The 21903-nt window shown below is 41.6% G+C and overlaps 1 protein-coding gene across 1 annotated transcript in view; it reads left to right on the forward strand.

The window, feature by feature from the left end:
* Positions 1–21903, forward strand: part of AGBL1 (AGBL carboxypeptidase 1) — a 791487-nt gene that overhangs the window by 80332 nt on the left and 689252 nt on the right. The window contains exon 6 of the mRNA XM_056571891.1: positions 13217–13254. Coding sequence (XP_056427866.1) covers positions 13217–13254 — 38 coding nt within the window. The remainder of the gene's footprint in view (positions 1–13216; positions 13255–21903) is intronic.

Consider the following 21903-nt stretch of genomic DNA (forward strand, 5'->3'; position numbering starts at 1 on the left):
TAAGGCCAGAGCAAACCCGCTCCTAAAGAGGTTAAAGGGTTTAATATAATTTCCTAATGATTTCGTTAAAAGAGTCCGATTCAATATAAATGACAGCACAATCTTGGCATATACATGATCTCCACAAGGATAAATCTTTGCTTTGAGCATTATTATTATTAACCAGGCACAGTAATGTCATATGAATCTTCATCTTCGGAAGCGGCTTTTCACCTTTGTGTTGATATAGTGTGTTTATGTGATAGCCTTGTCTCTACGATGATGAGTACTGGTACTTTCTCCGTCCCTCTTATTGGCAACCATACTGACAAAGGCGAGCGGTGCTGACTTGTGTACTGACAAATGGCTTGATAAGGAGGAAGTGAGCTGATAAAACAAGCACACTCATGGATGTGCCAAAAGGCAGCACTTCTAAAAAGCTCTACACGTGGAGAGGATAATACAAGGAATTGAAGTTTATATCTTTTCTATTTATTTTCTACTTGCATAAACTTAAATGTAAATAACATTGTATGCCATGGTAGAAAGCGTGCTAATTCCGTACGTTGAGCTTGATAGCATTTTTGTTTATGTTTATTTTTATATGGCAGGCTATTTATGGATAGCACAAGAATGCAGCATTTTTCTGTTGTGGCTGACATTATACGAGGCCTGCAGTGACTCTCCTTGACAAATGAGAAGACCGCAAAGAGAGAAAAGTTAAATACATTTTTGGTTGGCTGCACAAACTTTCTATTAATATAAAACATTGTCCAGGACCTGATAAGCGTCCAAATGTTTCTCAGTCACCGTTCAGCATTGCAATCTTTGGAATGATAGACATGTCAACGCTGTAAACAAATCTGGGGATGGACCACATGTTTAGGATAGGGGATTAAGAGAAAAATAAGAAAGGCTTGAAAAGCCAGACTCATTGCAGCCAGTACCTGGGTCTGGATTACCATGTAATTCAGTTATATAATGGGCTTTGTAGTGGGAACCGTTCAGCAGAGTCAAGGGAATAATTATAAGCAATGAGGCATGATGGGTTTTGTCAATGTCTCATACACTGTTTGAATATTGAATTGATGGCATTTATTAATAGTGGCATATTTTATAACAGTAAAGACCACTTCCACACAAGTGTAAAACAGTCACAATTTTGGGTCCATATTATGGCACAGCAGCAGGTCTAGACACCTGAATCGACAGCATCCTAGATCTCTATAATGCTGTCAGTTCAGGTCATTGGACTTCTCCATCATATAACATAGATGCAAAAATTCAACAGTATTACGCCGATGTGGCAGTAGCCTAAATTGGGGAGAGTATTTACAAGCACTTTGTTGAAATAAATGTAATTGTTTATTTAAAGGTGTGTACCTTAAACCTTTGAAGGATTGTCCAGCAAAAAATGTCTTTTTTTATATATAAAAAGGCTGAACTTACCTACTATGCAGCCTCTGTTATTGCGGTGCCCGGTCTCTGCCACGCCAGACTTATTGGTGCTGTGGTCAATACATCACATTGCTGTTCAGCCAATCACTGGCTGAGACAGGACATCAATGCAGCAACTGATTGGCTGAGAAGATGACCCCAACACCTGGTCTTTGCAGAACTTGACTGGCTGCAATCACTGACTGAGGTGGGACACTGTTGTGGCCAGTGATTTAAGCAGGCAGTCTGGGCATATTTAAAATAAATAAATTAAAAACACTTTTTGTTGGATGACCCCTTTAATGATGCCAGACTTGAATGGACCTTAACCCCTTCAGGACCAAGCCCATTTTGGCCTTAAGGACCGGAGTGTTTTTTGCACATCTGACCACTGTCACTTTAAACATTAATAACTCTGGAATGCTTTTAGTTATCATTCTGATTCCGAGATTGTTTTTTCGTGACATATTCTACTTTAACATAGTGGTAAATTTTTGTCGATACTTGCATCCTTTCTTGGTGAAAAATCCGTAAATTTGATGAAAAATTAGAAAATTTTGCATTTTTCTAACTTTGAAGCTCTCTGCTTGTAAGGAAAATGTATATTACAAATTAAAACATTTTTTATTCACATATACAATATGTCTACTTTATGTTTGCATCATAAAAGTGACGAGTTTTTACTTTTGGAAGACACCAGAGGGCTTCAAAGTTCAGCAGCAATTTTCCAATTTTTCACAAAATTTTCAAACTCACTATTTTTCAGGGACCAGTTCAGGTTTGAAGTGGATTTGAAGGGTCTTCATATTAGAAATATCCCACAAAAGACCCCATTATAAAAACTGCACCCCCCAAAGTATTCAAAATGACATTCAGTCATCATTTTAACCCTTTAGGTGTTTCACAGGAATAGAAGCAAAGTGAAGGAGAAAATTCACAATCTTCATTTTTTACACTCGCATGTTCTTGTAGACCCAATTTTTGAATTTTTACAAGGGGTAAAAGGAGAAAATTTATACTTATATTTGTAGCCCAATTTCTCTCGAGTAAGCACATACCTCATATGTCTATGTAAATTGTTCGGCGGGCGCAGTAGAGGGCTCAGAAGGGAAAGAGCGACAAGGGGATTTTGGAGAGTACGTTTTTCTGAAATGGTTTTTGGGGGGCATGTTGCATTTAGGAAGCCCCTATGGTGCCAGAACAGCAAAAACCCCTCACATGGCATACCATTTTGGAAACTAGACCCCTTGAGGAACATAACAAGGAATAAAGTGAGCCTTAATACCCCACAGGTGTTTCACGACTTTGGCATATGTAAAAAAAAAAAAAATTTTTTTTCACAAAAATGTGTGTTTCCCCCCAAATTTCACATTTTTCCAAGGGTTAATAGCAGGAAATACCCCCCAATATTTGTAACCCCTTCTCTTCTGAGTATGGAGGTACCCCATAAGTTGACCTGAAGTGCACTATGGGCGAACTACAATGCTCAGAAGAGAAGGAGTCATATTTGGCTTTTTGAGAGCAAATTTTGCTCGGGGGGCATGTCGCATTTAGGAAGCCCCTATGGTGCCACAACAGCAAAAAAAAAAACACATGGCATACCATTTTGGAAACTAGACCCCTTGAGGAATGTAACAAGGAATAAAGTGAGCCTTATTACCCCACAGGTGTTTCACGACTTTTGAATATGTAAAAAAAAAAAAATTTCCACTAAAATGTCTGTTTCCCCCCAAATTTCACATTTTTGCAAGGGTTAATAGCAGGAAATACTCCTTAATATTTGTAACCCCTTCTCTTCTGAGTATGAAGGTACCCCATAAGTTGACCTGAAGTGCACTATGGGCGAACTACAATGCTCAGAAGAGAAGGAGTCATATTTGGCTTTTTGAGAGCAAATTTTGCTCGGGGGGCATGTCGCATTTAGGAAGCCCCTATGGTGCCAGAACAGCAAAAAAAAAACACATGGCATACCATTTTGGAAACTAGACCCCTTGAGGAATGTAACAAGGAATAAAGTGAGCCTTATTACCCCACAGGTGTTTCACGACTTTTGAATATGTAAAAAAAAAAAAATTTCCACTAAAATGTCTGTTTCCCCCCAAATTTCACATTTTTGCAAGGGTTAATAGCAGGAAATACTCCTTAATATTTGTAACCCCTTCTCTTCTGAGTATGAAGGTACCCCATAAGTGGACCTGAAGTGCACTATGGGCGAACTACAATGCTCAGAAGAGAAGGAGTCATATTTGGCTTTTTGAGAGCAAATTTTGCTCGGGGGGCATATTGCATTTAGGAAGCCCCTATGGTGCCAGAACAGCAAAAAAAAAAACCCACATGGCATACCATTTGGAAACGAGACCCCTTGAGGAATGTAACAAGGGATACAGTGAGCATTTGCCCCCCACTGGTGTCTGACAGATCTTTGGAACAGTGGGCTGTACAAGTTTTCATTTTCACGGACCACTGTTCCAAAGATCCGTCAGACACCAGTGGGGTGTAAATTCTCACTGCACCCCTCATTACATTCCGTGAGGGGTGTCATTTCCGAAATGGGGTCACATGTGGGGTTTTGTTTTTTTTGCGTTTGTCAAAACCGCTGTAACAATCAGCCACCCCTGTGCAAATCACCTCAAATGTACATGGCGCACTCTCCCTTCTGGGCCTTGTTGTGCGCCCCCAGAGCACTTTGCGCTCACATATGGGGTATCTCTGTAGTCGGGAGAAATTGCGTTACAAATTTTGGGGGGCTTTTTTCCCTTTTACCTCTTGTGAAAATGTAAAGTATAGGGCAACATCAGCATGTTAGTGTAAAAAATTTAATTTTTTTACACTAACATTCTGGTGTAGACCCCAACATTTCCTTTTCATGAAGGGTTAAAGAAGAAAAAGCCCCCCAAACCTTGTAACGCAATTTCTCCCGAGTACGGCGATACCCAATATGTCGCCCTAAACTGTTGCCTTGAAATACGACAGGGCTCCAAAGTGAGAGCGCCGTGCGCATTTGAGGCCTAAATTAGGGATTTGCATAGGGGTGGACATAGGGTTATTCTACGCCAGTGATTCCCAAACAGGGTGCCTCCAGCTGTTGCAAAACTCCCAGCATGCGTGGACAGTCAACGGCTGTCCGGCAATACTGGGAGTTGTTGTTTTTCAACAGCTGGAGGCTCTGCTTTGGAAACAGTGGCGTACCGGACGTTTTTCATTTTTATTGGGGAGGGGAGGGGGGCTGTGTAGGGGTATGTGTATATGTAGTGTTTTTAACTTTTTATTTTATTTTGTGTTAGTGTAGTGTAGTGTTTTTAGGGTACAGTCACATGGGAGGGGATTACAGCGAGTTTCCCAGCGCAAAATTTGCTGCATCTCAAGATGCGAGAAACCCACTGTAAAAGCCTCGCCCATGTGAATGTACCCTGTACATTCACAGGGGGGGGGGGGTGCACCAGCTGTTGCAAAACCACAACTCCCAGCATGCATGGTCTGTTAGTGCATGCTTGGAGTTATAGTTTTGCAACAGCTGGAGGCACACAGGTTAGGAAACACGGAGTTAGAAACAGACAATGTTTCCCAACCAGTGTGTCTCCAGTTGTTGCAAAACTACAACTCCCAGCATGCCCAGACAGCTGAAGGGCATGCTGGGAGTTGTAGTTCGGCAACATCTGAAGGGCCAGATGTTGCTGAACTAAAACTCCCAGCATGCCTGGACAGTCAGTGCATACTGGGAGTTGTAGTTTTGCAACAGCTGGAAGAGCACAGATTGGAGACCATTATACAATGGTCTCCAAACTGGGGCCCTCCAGATGTTGCAAAACTACAACTCCCAGCATGCATGGTCTGTTAGTGCATGCTGGGAGTTATAGTTTTGCAACAGCTGGAGGCACACAGGTTAGGAAACACTGAGTTAGAAACAGACAATGTTTCCCAACCAGTGTGTCTCCAGCTGTTGCAAAACTACAACTCCCAGCATGCCCAGACAGCTGAAGGGCATGCTGGGAGTTGTAGTTCGGCAACATCTGAAGGGCCAGATGTTGCTGAACTAAAACTCCCAGCATGCCTGGACAGTCAGTGCATGCTGGGAGTTGTAGTTTTGCAACAGCTGGAAGAGCACAGATTGGAGACCATTATACAATGGTCTCCAAACGGGGGCCCTCCAGATGTTCCAAAACTACAACACCCAGCATGCCCAGACAGCCAAAGGCTGTCTAGGCATGCTGGGAGTTGTAGTTTTCAGACTCCTAGAAGCAGCAGTGAAGATCTTCACTGCTGCCTCTGAGGACCACATACTTACCTGCCGGTCACGTCGCTGCTCGTCCACGTGGCCGATCCCGCGCTGCTCCTCGGTCCCACCGCTGGATCAGGTAAGTCCGCCGGTCCCCACGTGTTCCCCCCGAATGCCGCAGGTCCCCGCGAGCCCCTGCAGCCTTCGTCCCCCATTCTGCCCGACTTCCAGGGGCGGGCAGTGCGGGGGATCTGAACTTTCACCCCAGATCACTGTGATTGGTCCACAGGGACCAATCACAGTGATCGCTGACCAGGGCCATCAATGGATGGTCCTGGGGGTGAAGCAGAAGTTGTCCCCTGCTGGAAACAGCGGGACTTCTGCCAGTTAACCCGTGCGATGCTGCGCATCGCCGGGTTAACTGAATGTCATTTATAAACGCCGGGATGCGCGAATGCACTGCACAACCCGGCGTTTATATATGACATTCTGCGGGAAGGGGTTAAAGAGTATGTGGTATGGGGTGTGAGATTCAGGGCAGATGGAATGACCCTAGGGACAGATGGCATTAAATACTTATATTTGTGATGCCAGGATGTGGTTTATCCTCAATACCACCCAAAGGTATACCGCTGGATCCTGGACTAGGCACGGGGAAATAATGACTCCGACACCAAGTTACAGACAACAGTAGCTTTACTGAGTGACAGATGATACAGTCTATACAGTGGAGCCAGGCCCACGGAGGTGACCAGTGACTTCAGAGAGCCTAAGGGCTTGCTGGGACTTGCAGTGGTTTTGGACAATTTAGTGCAGGCCACATTGACTTGAAAATAGATGACAGTGACTGATTTGACTTAACTGGAGACAGACTAAGCTGTGACTTTAGCTTACTTGTAGACTTGTAGCTGGTGGCTGCAGACTTGACATGAGGCTCCTATGACTCCAGACACACTCTTAGGCTCGACTGCACCTCAGCAAAGACTCAGGAAGAGGGAGAAGAGACTCCTCCCAGGGCTATTATGGGGGAGACTCTGTTGTGGTCCCATTGGTCACCCTTAAGTCACCTGGTCACTGATACCTCCTGGGTAAGAGTCACATGACAACTCACATGACAACTGGTGATCAAATGTTAACCTTTCATAAATATACAACATTCTTATATACATAACATAGGGGATAATATACAATTACAGTAGAACAGATGCAGGGGAAGCGCAGGGGACACAGCAAGGAGGCTGCCTGACAGGGCAGCAAGGGTACGGGGTAACAACTCCCATACTGGGCCACCACAAGTACCTGTCATGATCTTGATACATCTTTTAACCCTCCCAATTCACTCCCCCATCATAATAAATCCCCACCGGCCTTTATTTTTATAATTTTTTAGTTTTCTACCTTGATATTGTACTCAGCTCAGTCTCAGCTCCACAGACTGGGAAGGGGCGTTACCTAGCAGGTGGGACATCATCTGAAGCCCTGCAGGGGTAACTTCTTCCCTCTCTCTGCTATGCTGCTTTGAACATACAGCCAAGAGTAGTACGATGTGTGATGAGCTGTGGTTGGCTGAGAATGCACAAACCTTCAGCTCTGAACTTTAACTAAATTCTACAGTCTGTGAGCTCAGCTCAACGGGAAATGGAGCTAAAATATTCTGCTCTATACACTCTACACACTGTGCTGAGCTGATGTCCCACCTGCATTTCCGGCCTTTATCTCTGCCAGGCTGCTGCAGGAGACAATCTGCAAGCAGGACTGCAGGCAGGACAAGAAGGAGGACCTCTGGTGGCCAAACTTTTATAGGTTAATTTGACATAAAAAGTAACTAAATTTTATTAAGAAGTATAATAGAAAAGTAATTCAAATAGGCTAATCTATCATATATTAAATTTCATTGATGTTGACAGGTACCATTTAAAGATGAGCAAAATATATTTAATCTTGACTGTCTGCATTTCAGCAGCCACAACTTTTTTTGCTTTTTTTTTTGTGTCGTGACTGAATGAGGCTTTGTATTCTTTCGCTTTATTGCTTTTCTGTTTATTTTATTTATTGATTCAAAATCCACACTGCATTTGTTTAAGTAACATACTGCAACACCATGCACAGATCCTTTACAGCGCCATTCACAAGTCGCTCTAGTGCCATAAGTACGGAGGTATTTGTGTGGAATCCCATGGGGGGGAAAAAAAGAAAAAACACATCTGTACACGGAATAAACGAAGAGCACGTACGTGCACTCACCGCTTGGCAGAGACAGTTGAATCTGGAAGTCCGATGACGGGGTTCCGGGTCACGGCATAGGCATTGGTATGTGGCGCTCAGAGGCTTCGCCGGCAGTTTCGCACGTAAGTGCGTGCTTCTTCCGGCCTCTGAGAGGCCGGAAGAAGCATGCACTTGTGTGGGAAACTGCCAGCGTAGCCTCCGAGCTCCACATACCAATGCCTATGCCGTGACCCGGAACCCCGTCATCGGACTTCCAGATTCAACTGTCTCTGCCAAGCGGTGAGTGCACGTACGTGCTCTTCGTTTATTCCATATTGATACTTCACATATGTGTATGTGCACCCCGCAGGAGACACTGACATAGGTCACCGAGGACAGAATTGCAAGTTATATAAGGTAATATCGCTTACTGTGCGCTCTCCCCTTTTTCTGGAAACATCTGTACACATCTATATGAAAGTGTGGAAAGCAGGCAAAGGATCAGTAAAGGCCATACTCTTCTATGGTTATCGATTGCTCTGCACAAATGCTGTATGCATTGGCCCTAATATAATTTTTTTCTGGCTTTGGCTCAAACCAGTAAATTAGGATTCTTTTTTTGTTCTTACAACACCATATGGATTTTTCTACTACTAATTCCTAATTTTAGTGCAATGTAAGTACAGCTCTACAACTGAGCGAATTGAGAGTGCAGAAAATGTGTTAGGTATATAGATGTCTGGCAATAGTGCCAGTCGGTGCCAGTCTCTCATCAGATGCAGCAGCTGGCAGGCTGTCAGAATCCCACATGTAGACCTGCTCTCTGAGAGACTGAAGTTTAATTAAATTAAGTGCTTTGTGCGGAGCAGTCGAGCTCTGCTAATTCCAGGGGTCATCTTGTGAATGCGGCTCACAATAACCTCAAGCTCTGTCCACTCTGGCACCAGGCCCGGGTGTCTGAATACCTTCATAACAATAGTCGCCAGTGAGGCATTCCTGCATGCAGGTGCCTCTAGCACATAAACTGTTAACTCCAGACCTTGTCTCTTTAGGTCTTGAGGTCTGTGTTTTTGCAGAAACCATGGTAACATGACCTCGAGATGGAGAACGCAGAATTGTACAAATAAATGAGATCAGGCCTAGCGCTTTTTATTATGCCATGCCTATATCATGGTGCTTATCACTCATCTGCTTTAATCCAGTTTTCTCAGACATTTTATTTTATCTAGCTCAATGTTTATTGGATTAGCTTTAAAAATTGATATGTTTCCACATCTGTTCTTGACGTCTTAGAGATCTGAAAAGCCGGCAAGATGTACTAATATTCAGCCTCTGTGCTACTGTGTGTTTCACAATGAACTATGTAAAATGTATATATTTCACAGGGGATATTTTCTTGTGTTTCATGGTAAGTCCTACAGTTTGGGTGTTCCTCCCAAATGTCCTTTAAAATGGACCTGAAAAGACAATGTGGAGATAATTAAAAACTGTCTAAAAGAAACACAAGTATGTCATGGAGGATTTAAGAGCCCCTTCAATTTGCCCATGACTTGCACACTCACTAATCATACAGTGCAATTTGTTTAATTTCAGCACAGCTGCATCTATGTGTTTTGTTACTTTCGTTCTGTCTTGTGATCACCAGTCTGACTCACAGAAAGTTACATGACGCATATGTAGAGATGCTTGTCTCCTGGCAAGGATTCCCTTCTTCTTAAAAATCCGACTTCTGGCCGTAGCGCTTCACCAAGGATGAAATGATGTTCTTTGTACAATACGTGCTTTTATTTAAGTACAGTATATACATATGTGCATGCAAGGACAACGTGTTTCAAAGGGATCCCTCATCTTCGTCAGGTCAATTTGGACCTGACGAAGAAGGTTGTTATGGTCACGGCAGGTGGTGGATCCTCTGGGCCTGTGTGGATGATGATGAGAGCCGTGCTAGGGAGCGGAGTCTAAGGTATCGCTGGTTTACACCAGAGCCTGCTGCAAAGCGGGATGGTCTTGCTATGGCAGACGGCACTCAGGTCGCTACCCCTGGTATGACTCGTCCACAGAGGTAGCTGGGAGGTGGCGTGGCACAGAAGGAGACTGGCAGGACGTGGCAAGATGGCAGTAGGTCAGGGCAGGAAACACAGGTGCAGGGGAGGTAAGGTAGCAAGGAACTGGTACACAGTAACAGAGACACAGGACTTTCACAATGGCAATAGACAACCAAAGATCCAGCAGGGAACCAAGGGAGGAGCTGATATTTAAGGACCAGGGTGCAGGTGTAGTCACTTGATTAAATGAGCACTGGCCCTTTAAGAGTGAGAGCTCTGGCACGCGCACCCGAGGAGGTGGGGGCATGATGAGGGAGGTGAGTGACTGGCTGGGATTCGCATTCGGGTGCATCCCGCGATGTGAATCCCAGCCCCGCCGGCAGCGTGGACATGGGCAAAAGAGCGCTCACTGCTTGCATGTCCGGTTGGAGCGCAGGCGTTACAAAAGTCTTGTATCCTACGCCGCTCCTTGACGGTACCGACTGCAAGCTGCTCCCAGACAACAGACCTTCTGCAAACAAAGTGGTGATCATTGTGGTGCCTGTTGGCGCAACACGCTAAGGTGAGCAGTTTCATCACTTCACAATGTAACATCTTCTTTACCGTAGATAATGGCATTATATAGCGCCACAATGTAACATCTTCTTTACCGTAGATAATGGCATTATATAGCGCCACAATGTAACATCTTCTTTACCGTAGATAATGGCATTATATAGCGCCACAATGTAACATGTTCTTTACAGTAGATAATGGCATTATATAGCGCCACAATGTAACATCTTCTTTACCGTAGATAATGGCATTATATAGCGCCACAATGTAACATGTTCTTTACCGTAGATAATGGCATTATATAGCGCCACAATGTAACATGTTCTTTACCGTAGATAATGGCATTATATAGCGCCACAATGTAACATGTTCTTTACCGTAGATAATGGCATTATATACACTTCTCATGAGGCTGTGGTGTTCACACAGTGCATCGTTTTTTTTCTGTTTTTGCCATCATTTTCTCAAAATCGCTGCAAAAGAAAAAAAGAGGTTCAATTTGCAAATCATAGTAAAATGTGCCATGTTTTTTATCCCAGTAGAAAATTAAAATGCAGTAAAAACTTATAAAAAAGAAAAAAAATATTTGTGAACACAGCAGTAAGGCTACAGGTCTTCATAAAACACCTCAATTGAGATCATAGGACAATTCATTTTCGCCTTGTGTTGAAAAACATACTTCGAATGAAAAAACGCCTCAAAACTGGACATATTGTTAACTGACCTCAAGCCACTTATGAGAACCTCTACAGGATTCTCTAATACATATGCTGTAATAAACTATATAGAAAAACAATTCCAGATTGCTTCTTTGAATAGGCTGAGGCCTTCAATAGACTGATGTCTAAGTTCTTTTTTTTTTTATTATTTGGCAATTGTAAAATATTTGATTTGCCCAGAAAAACTTGTCAATGAATCTGTTATTTTAGGAATGAGTCTAATGTAAATATTCAGATTGCTGTGAAAATGCCGTCTTTCAGGCAAAGGTGTGAGTCCAAGCTGAGCCGGATGCCAAAGTGCTGGTGATGCTGAGATACGTAGACAGGAGAAGCCAAAACAGGCTGAGCTTGCTGTCAGAATAGGGGTTTCTCAGATTAAAGGGGTACTCCCATGGAAAACTTTTTTTTTTTATTCAACTCAACTGGTGCCAGAAAGTTAAACAGATTTGTAAATTACTTCTATTAAAAAAATCTTAATCCCCCAGTACTTTTTAGGGTCTGTATACTACAGAGGTTTTCTTTTTGAAACACAGAGCTCTCTGCTGAGATCACAAGCACAGTGTTCTCTGCTGACATCTCTGTCCATTTTAGGAACTGTCCACAGCAGCATATGTTTGCTATGGGGATTTTCTCCTACTCTGGACATTTCTTAAAGGGGTACTCCGGCCCTGAGACATCTTATCCCCTATCCAAAGAATAGGGGATAAGATGTCTCACCGTGGTGGTGCCGCCGCTGGGGACCCCCGCAATCTTGTATCCGCCACCCACCTGTTTGAGCTGTAAGCCATGGTGCCAGCTCACAAACAGGTGGGTGGCGAATACAAGATTGCCAGGGTCCCCCGCGGCGGAACCCCTGCAGTGAGACATCTTAGCCCTATCCCTTAGATAGGGGATAAGATGTCTCAGGGCCGGAGTACCCCTTTAAAATGGACAGAGATGTCAGCAGAGAGCACTGTGGTCATGATGTCAGCAGAGAGCTCTGCGTTTCAAAAAGAAAACAATTCCCTCTGTAGTATTCAGCAGCTAATAAGTACTGGAAGGATTAAAAAATTTTAATAGAAGTAATTTACAAATCTGTTAAACTTTTTGGCATCAGTTGATTTAAAAAAATAAAAAAATAAAGATTTCCACGAGAGTATCCCTTTAACAGCATGTACTGCCTAAGGGGTCTGCTGTGGAAGTTAAAATAAGCAGTGACACATTACAGCCTCTAAGAAAAAAACCTTCTCCTGTACAACACAGAGGATAAAAAGAACTGAGTGTATCCTGCAACATTGCAGCACTGTGTATATGAAGCCATATATTATACAGTATATATCCATGTATATATTATTTCTGTACCCCTTTTCAAAAAGGACTTGGACAGGGACTGTATTAGTCACCTTGTGGCCTGCGGGCCATATTCCTATATCTTTGCAAGGTATATGCTTACAGCCAAGGTTGGTTGGGTTTTAGTGTAAGACAGTGCTATGCCAACCACAAGGACCTATGGAGGAGCAGGACAATATTAATAGAGTGATTGGGGAAACCTTGCAAATTTCAAAAAGGTAGGGCAGGCAGTAGAAGAGAGTATCAGAGACCAAGAGCAGCACGGAAGAATTATTGGGAACCAACATTCACTTTTGTGCAACCAGATTCTTGTGGAACTCCTGATGTATACCCAAGAGGTTTTTTTTGTTTTTGTTTTGTTTTCTGCAAACCTGACAAAAATAAATTGTGTTATGCTTCATCAGGTGTTATAGGGCAGATTATTCTGACAGATGTAAATACATGCAACACTGCAAGACCTGTATGACCTTCTGGATTCTGAATTAAATAAAAGAAAAAGAAAAAAGAAACCTGCATGTTGTTTTTTTTAATTAAATGTCTAAACCTGTTGCACTCTTTTCAATTTGTGACTTGTTTATGTTGAAGGAGAATGTGTGTACCGTCTGTGATCTCACTAAACATCTACTCCAGGTTACACACCTCCTGTATTAAGAAGCAGGTGAAGAGGCTTCAAACACTAATGGGAAATATTGACAAAACTGACTTTCTTTTTTTCCTTTTATTATCTTTAGGGCCGCTGTCGGAGCGCTCGCAGCTCTACTCAAATCAAGTAAGTTTATTTTTTGTGTGGTCTTGAAATGTTTGCACTACTTTAATATAAGCCAATTTCAAACATCCAAAGCTAATAATAGGTTCTGAGACCTGAAAAGCGTGGATTCCTCATGTACTCTAATAAATATGGTTGAGATATGGCACACGCATTTAAAAGGGATTAATGTATTTATATATTGTGTATAGAAACATAGAACATTTCAGCAGATAAGAATCATTCGGCCCATCTAGTTGCGCAATATTCTGAATACTATGAATAGTCCCTGGCCCTATCTTATATGATGGATAGCCTTATACCTACCCATTGCATGCATCCAGCTACCACTTCTACAGGAAGGCTATTCCATGCATCCACTACTCTCTCAGTAACATAATACTTCCTCATATTAAGGCATAAACTTTTGTCCCTCTAATGTAAAACTATGTCCTCTTGTGCTAGTTTTTCTTCTTTTAAATATAGTCTCCTCCTTTACCGTGTTGATTCCCTTTATGTATTTAAAAGTCTCTATCATATTCCCTCTGTCTCTTCTTTTCTCCAAGCTATACATGTTAAAATGTAACAACCTTTAACCATTCCTGGTAAGTTTTATCCTGCAATCCATGTACCAGTTTAGTAGCTCTTCTCTGATCTCTCTCTAGAGTATCTACATATTTCTGGAGATACCGCCTCCAGTATTGCGCACAATACTCCAAGTGAGGCCTCACCAGTGCTCTGTATTGCGGTATGAGCACTTCACTCTTTCTACTGCTTATACCTCTCCCTATACATCCAAGCATTCTGCTAGCATTTCCTGCTGCTTTATTACATTGTGTACATAACCTACCCTACATTCTTAAGTGTATTCTTTGACTACATATTCATTTACAATGGATCTGCCATCATCATATAATACCCTATTATGGGTACTTAAGCCAAACAGTACAAAAATAATGTATAACATGTATGTATACATATATTGTAAGAATTTCTCCCTGGGGATAGCTCTGGGATCGTCCTTGACACCGCCACAGGACACGTTTCCTTCAATCAGCATGCAAACAACAGTACTTTATGCAAGTCCGGACCCTCACCAGCTTTATTAGACAGGTTGCAGGATAAATAAAAACATAACACAGAAAAAAAACAAAACCCTAGACCGTCTAGTCACTAACTAAACAATCCAGCATATCATAAACAATCCCCTCTCTGCTACCTCATTAATTAGGCCACAGGTGGAGGTTTCTTCAGGGTTTGCTAGGGAAATACACCCTTTCCTTGCAACAATGTCGCAATATATATACTATGCAAATCCCAAATTTAGTCCTCAAATGCACTTGGCACTCTCACACTCCTTAGCCCTGTCGTATTTCAAGGCAACAGTTTACGGCCACATATGGGGTATTTCCTTACTCAGGAGAAATTGCACTACAAATTTTGGGGGGCTTTTTCTCCTTTTACCCCTTATAAAATGGAAAAGTTGGGGGCTACACCAGCCTGTTAGTATAAAAAAAAAAATTTACACTAACATGTTGGTGTTCCCCATACTTTTTATTTTCACAAGCAGTAAAAGCAAAAAAAGACCCCGAAAATTTGTAACACAATTTCTGCTGAGTGAAATACCCCATATATGGGTGTAAAATGCTCTGCGGAGGTACAACAAGTCTCAGGAGTGAGAGTTCATCATGTACATTTGAGGCCTAAATTGGTGATTTGCACAGGGGTGGCATATTTTACAGCGGTTCTGACATAAACGCAAAAAAATAATAAATACCCACATGTGACCCCATTTTGTAAACTACACCCCTCACGGAACGTGACAAGGGGTATATTGAGCCTTAACACCCCACAGGTGTTTGACGAATTTTCATTAAAGTTGGATGGGAAAACGAAAAAAAAAAATGTTCACTAAAATGCTGGTGTTACCCTAAATTTTTCATTTTCACAAGGGAAAATAGGAAAAAAGCCCCCCAAAATTTGTAACCCCATTTCTTCTGAGTAAGAACATACCCCATATGTGGATTTAAAGTGTTCTGCGGGTGCACTACAATGCTCAGAAGAGAAGGAGCGCCATTGGGATTTTGAAGAGAGAATTTGTCCGGAATTGAAGGCCATGTGTGTTTACAAATCTCCCCACATGTAATCCCATTTTGGAAACTACACCCTTCACATAATGTAATAAGGGGTACAGTGAGCATTTAAGCCCCATAGGTGTCTGACAGATTTTTGGAACAGTGGTACGTGAAAATGAAAAATAAAAGTTTTCATTTGCACAGCCCACTGTTCCAAAAATCTGTCAAACGCCAGTGGGGTGTAAATACTCACTGCACCCCTTATTAAATTATATGAGGGGTGTAGTTTCCAAAATGGGGTCACATGTGGGGGTCCACTGTTCTGGCACCACGGGGGGCTTTGTAAACGCACATGGCCCCTTACTTCCATTCCAAACAAATTCCCTCTCCAAAAGCTCAATGGCTCTCCTCCTCTTCTGAGCATTTGATGTCCACACATGGGGTATTTCCATACTCAGAAGAAATGGGGTTACATATTTTGGGGGGCATGTTCTCCTATTACTCCTTGTAAAAATGTAAAATTTGGGGAAAAAATGCATTTTAGGGAAAACATTTTTTTTTTCCATTTACACATCCAACTTTAACAAAAAGTCGTCAAACACCTGTGAGGTGTTAAGGGTCACTGTACCCCTTGTTACGTTCCTTAAGGGGTGTAGTTTCCAAAATAGAATGACATGTGTTTTTTTTTTTTTTTGTTGCTGTTCTGGCACCACAGGGGCGGCTTCCGAAATGCGACAGGCCCCCCAAAAACCATTTCAACAAAATTTGCTTTCCAAAAGTCAAATGTGACTCCTTCTCTTCTGAGGATTGTAGTTCGCCCGCAGAACATTTTATGTCCTAACATGAGGTATTTCCACACTCAGAAGAGATGGGGTTACAAATTTTGAGGGGCATTTTCTCCCATCACCCTTTGTAAAAATGGTAAATTTGGGGAAAAAAATGCACTTTAGTGAAAAAAAATTTTATTTACACGTCCGACTTTAACGAAAAGTCGTCAAACACATGTGAGGTTTTAAGGCTCACTGGACACCTTGTTATGTGCCTTGAGGGGTGCAGTTTCCAAAATGGTATGCCATGTGGGGTGTTATGCTGTTCTAGCACATAGGAGCTTCCTATATGTGACATGCCCCCCAAAAACCATTTCACTTCTGAGCCCTCTACTTCGCCCTCCCAATACTTGACATACACATATGAGGTATTTCCTTACTCGAGAAAAATTGGGTTACAAATTTTGGGGGTCTTCTCCTATTACCACTTGTAAAAATTCAAAAACTGGGTATACAAGAACATGCGAGTGTAAAAAAAAATGAAGATTTTGAATTTTCTCCTTCACTTTGCTGCTATTCCTGTGAAACACCTAAAGGGTTAACACACTTACTGAATGTCATTTTGGATACTTTGAGGGGTGCAGTTTTTATAATGGGGTCATTTATGGGGTATTTCTAATATGAAGGCCCTTCAAATCCACTTCGAAACTGAACTGGTTCCTGAAAAATTCAGATTTTGAAAATGTTTTGAAATTTTGGAAAATTGCTGCTATTCTTTGAAGCCCTCTGATGTCTTCCAAAAGTAAAAACATGTCAACTTTATAATGCAAACCTAAAGCAGGCATATTGTATATGTGAACTAATATATAAATTATTTGGAATATCCATTTTCCTTATAAGCAGAGAGCTTCAAAGTAAAAAAAATAAAAAATTACAATTTTTTCAACAAATTTTGGAATTTTTCACCAAGAAATGATGCAAGTATCGACAAAAATTTACCACTGACATAAAGTAGAATATGTCACGAAAAAACTGTCTCGGAATCAGAATGAAAAGTAAAAGCATCCCAAAGTTATTAATACTTAAAGGGACAGTGGTCAGATATGCGAAAAATGGCAGGGTCCTTAAGGTATAAATGGGCTGGGTCCTTAACCCCTTAATGACGCAGGACGTATATTTACGTCCTGCGCCGGCTCCCGCGATATGAAGCGGGATCGCGCCGCGATCCAGCATCATATCGCGTCGGTCCCGGCGCTCATCAACGGCCAGGACCCGCGGCTAATACCACACATCGCCGATCGCGGCGATGTGCGGTATTAACCCTTTAGAAGCAGCGGCCAAAGCTGACCGCCGCTTCTAAAGTGAGAGTGAAAGTGACCCGGCTGCTCAGTCGGGCTGTTCGGGACCGCCGCGGTGAAATCGCGGCGTCCCGAACAGCTGACCGGACACCGGGAGGGCCCTTACCTGCCTCCTCGGTGTCCGATCGGCGAATGACTGCTCCGTGCCTGAGATTTAGGCAGGAGCAGTCAAGCGCCGATAACACTGATCACAGGCGTGTTAATACACGTCTGTGATCAGGATGAGAGATCAGTGTGTGCAGTGTTATAGGTCCCTATGGGACCTATAACACTGCAAAAAAAATGTAAAAAAAAAGTGTTAATAAAGGTCATTTAACCCCTTCCCTAATAAAAGTTTGAATCACCCCCCTTTTCCCATAAAAAAAATAAAACAGTGTAAAAAAATTAAATAAACATATGTGGTATCGCCGCGTGCGTAAATGTCCGAACTATAAAAATATATAATTAATTAAACAGTACGGTCAATGGCGTACGCGCAAAAAAATTCCAAAGTCCAAAAAAGCGTATTTTGGTCACTTTTTATACCATTAAAAAATGAATAAAAAGTGATCAAAAAGTCCGATGAAAACAAAAATCATACCGATAAAAACTTCAGATCACGGCGCAAAAAATAAGTTCTCATACCGCCCTGTATGTGGAAAAATAAAAAAGTTATAGGGGTCAGAAGATGACATTTTTAAACGTATAAATTTTCCTGCATGTAGTTATGATTTTTTCCACAAGTGCGACAAAATCAAACCTATATAAGTAGGGTATCATTTTAACCGTATGAACCTACAGAATAATGATAAGGTGTAATTTTCACCAAAATATGCACTGCGTAGAAACGGAAGCCCCCAAAAGTTACAAAATGGCGTTTTTTTTCCGATTTTGTCGCACAATGATTTTTTTTCCGTTTTGCCGTGCATTTTTGGGTAAAATGACTAATGTCACTGCAAAGTAGAATTGGCGATGCAAAAAATAAGCCACAATATGGATTTTTAGGTGGAAAATTGAAAGGGTTATTATTTTTAAAAGGTAAGGAGGAAAAAACGAAAGTGCAAAAACGGAAAAACCCTGAGTCCTTAAAGGGTTAAGGGGGTAAAAAGGACTTTGAAAAATGAAAGAAGTGATCTGATTGGTTGCTGTGGGCAACAGCATAACTCTTCCTTTACACAGAGTTTGATAACTGCCCCCCCCCCCCCCCATTACACCCTAATGATATTGGAGGAGATTCATCAAACCTTGTGCAGAAGGAAAGTCAACCAGTCCCCCATAGCAACCAATCAGACTGTTTTATTTTTGAAAAAAACTTCTGAAAACTAAAAGAAGCAACCTGATTGGTTGCTATGGGCCACTGGTCACCTTTTTCACAGCCCAAATTTTGATGAACCTCATAATGACGAATGGTGATACAAATAAGGAAGCCATTTATTGCCCAAGTACTGTCATACAATGCCCCCAAACACTGCCAACATAATGACACTAGTGTTGAGCAGCATAGGCTATATTCGAATTTGCGATATTTTGCGAATATATGGACGAATATTCATCATATATTAGCTAAATTCGTATATTCGTAATATTCGTGTAATATTTTCGCATGTGCGAAATTTCGCACATGTGAAAATTTGCATATGTTAAAACTAGCATACACGAAAATTTGCACATGCCAAAAATTTGCATAATGTAAAAATTTGCATAAGCGGAAATTCGCTTATGCGAAAATTTGCATATGCTAATTTTCCCATATGCGAAAATTCGCACACCAGTCTCACACAGTAGTATTAGAGCCTTCTTTACACCACACAAGCTGGAAGCAGAGAGGAATGATCACTGTGATGAAAAACAGTTTCAGTCAGATTGTTCATGTAAAAGCCTCAGTGAGCGTATGTATAATAGCTATACGGAAGCAAATGAATATGACATACACTGCCATGATAGAATAAAATATCAGTGTAAAGTTTTAACAATAGGAACCTGAGGTAGGCCGATACACATTATCGAAAATGTCCAATACTGGTGATTGCAGAAATGATTTTGCCTGGATAGAAAATGTAATACATCATGCTGTGTGGCTATAGAAGATAAATGCTGAGACTTATTCATCCTGAATTCCTACAGTTTTTTTCCTAAGCAGTTTGTTGGGGGATCAATATTATGAATCCTTTATTATGTTCCATTTATCTGCAGTGTTTTGTCAGTGTAATTTATGGTGTGAGGGTGAACAGTAATTGAGTTAGTATTAATCACATACACTTACATGTACATGTACAATATGGGAAAGAGTCCAGGAAAATAGTCTTTTAATAATAATCCTATAATGGTCAATTTAGGGTAAGATTTTGGCTACTTTTTGTCCTTGCAATATATTTCATGCAGCATATCTTTAAACAAAACAAAACCGACAAAAATGGTGACAAACTAATGTTTCTCTTAGTATTTTTAAATCCATCACACACTAAGTAATATTAATTCTAAGGCATACTTATAAGGGGCAAAAAGTGGCAGTCCCCCAGGTCCCTCTCTGACATGGGAAAGCTGTTAAAGATTTTTCTTTGGGTCCAAGTGTTTTAAAGGGGTACTTCACTGGAAAGCATTTGTAAATAACTTCTATTTAAAAATCCTAACCCTTCCGGTACTTATCAGCTGCTGTATACTACAAAGGAAGTTCTTTTCTTTTTTAATTTATTTTCTGTCTGATCACAGTGCTCTCTGCTGACACATCTGACCATTTTAGGAACTGTCCAGAGTAAGAGCAAATCTCCCATAGCAAACCTTTCCTGCTCTGGACAGTTCCTAAAATGGACAGAGGTGTCAGCAGAGAGCACTGTGGTCAGAAATGACTTTCTCTGCAGTATACAGCAACTGATAAGTACTGGAAGGATTACAATTTTTAAATAGAAGTAATTTACAAATCTGTTTAACTTTCTGTCACCAGTTGATTTAGAAAAAAATGATTTCCAGTGGAGTACCCCTTTAAGTTTAGACTCCATTCTAACCAGTACTGTAATAATGAAACTGATAGACTAATGCAAAATTATGCCCTTTGGTATCCCTTCACCTGGGCTTTCTCACAAATAAATATTATGTTTCTTTATTTTTTATGCAAGATGTAAAATTCTTTAGTTTGAATCCTCCCTTGGCAGTCATAGAAAAAGTCCACTCATGTAAGATGTGCCAGATGTATAAACAGGCAAAGTCCACATAAAAAAAAAAAATGCCACATGTTACCACAATTGCTACTCCAGCTATGACTTTGGCTCTAATCTTTGCCAATTTCTGGTGTAAGTTATGTTAAAGGTAACCTGTCATTACTGCCTGAACAGTGAGTTATTGAAGTGGTCCTTGGTGGCTTCTGGCTGATAGTGTTGGGCGCAAATATTCGCATTTCAAATTTTTATCGCGAATATCGCAAATTTGCTAATTCGTGAATATTGTGAATATATTCGCTATATATTTGAAATTGCGAATATCCGTTTTTCTGCATATGCACATATTTGCACATGTGAATATTAGCATATTCCTTCTTTTCACTTGTGGGCCAATTAAAATGATGCAAATACACTTGTCAGAGGTTATCAACAACATCCCTAGCAACCAATAGTAAAGTTGCCCACCCTCTCACTGTTTTCTTCCTCGAATACACAAATATACAAATATAACGAATACACGAAATTTGCGAATATAGGACGAATATTCATCTATATATTCGCAAAATATCGCAAATTCCAATATGGCCAATTCCGCTCATCACTGCTGCCTGATCACACAACAAACACCCCCTCCCCCGCCTCTTGATCTATAGATCTGTCAGACCTCTAAAAGCCAAGCCCCTTCTAGCTAAGCCCTGCCCATTTTCTGAAAAAGTGGAGTATGCAGCACACATTATTTGTAAAACTTGCAACTTTTATATGCCAGAAAACTGGTGTGCAGTCATGATAAATTTCCCAATATGTGCCCAAATGTGCTGGATATGCAGTGACAACAATAAAGTTTATGGTGCAATAATAAGTAGGTTTGGTGAGTCAAAAAACCCCTGTTCTAACACTATGTGCACTACTACTTGAAACTCAAATTGAGAAGTATATTGAAAGGCTGAGTTCACACCTGGGTAGAAGGTTCTGTTACGAGCCTCCATCACAGATTTAACCTGTTAAGGACATAGGACGTTCTCTAACGTCCTCACTACCTGGGCTTTAATGCCCAAGGACGTTAGAGAACGTCCTGTTGTATTTCCGATCTCTGCCGCTCGCCGGGCAGAGATCGGAACCGGATGCCTGCTGAAATCCTTCAGCAGGCATCCAGGGCAAACGCCGAGGGGGCCATGTAGGCCCCCCATGTCGGCGATCGCCGCAAATCACAAGGGAAATCGCCTTTGCGATCTGCCGTGATACCGGGCTGATCGGGTCTCTGGGACCCGACCGCTCGGTAATTTCGCATGATCCCGGCTGTCACAGACAGCCAGGACCATGCTGGAGGCTAGGAGCGAGG

Source organism: Hyla sarda, chromosome 4, assembly GCF_029499605.1.
Source record: "Hyla sarda isolate aHylSar1 chromosome 4, aHylSar1.hap1, whole genome shotgun sequence".
In the NCBI taxonomy this organism is placed as follows: domain Eukaryota; kingdom Metazoa; phylum Chordata; class Amphibia; order Anura; family Hylidae; genus Hyla; species Hyla sarda.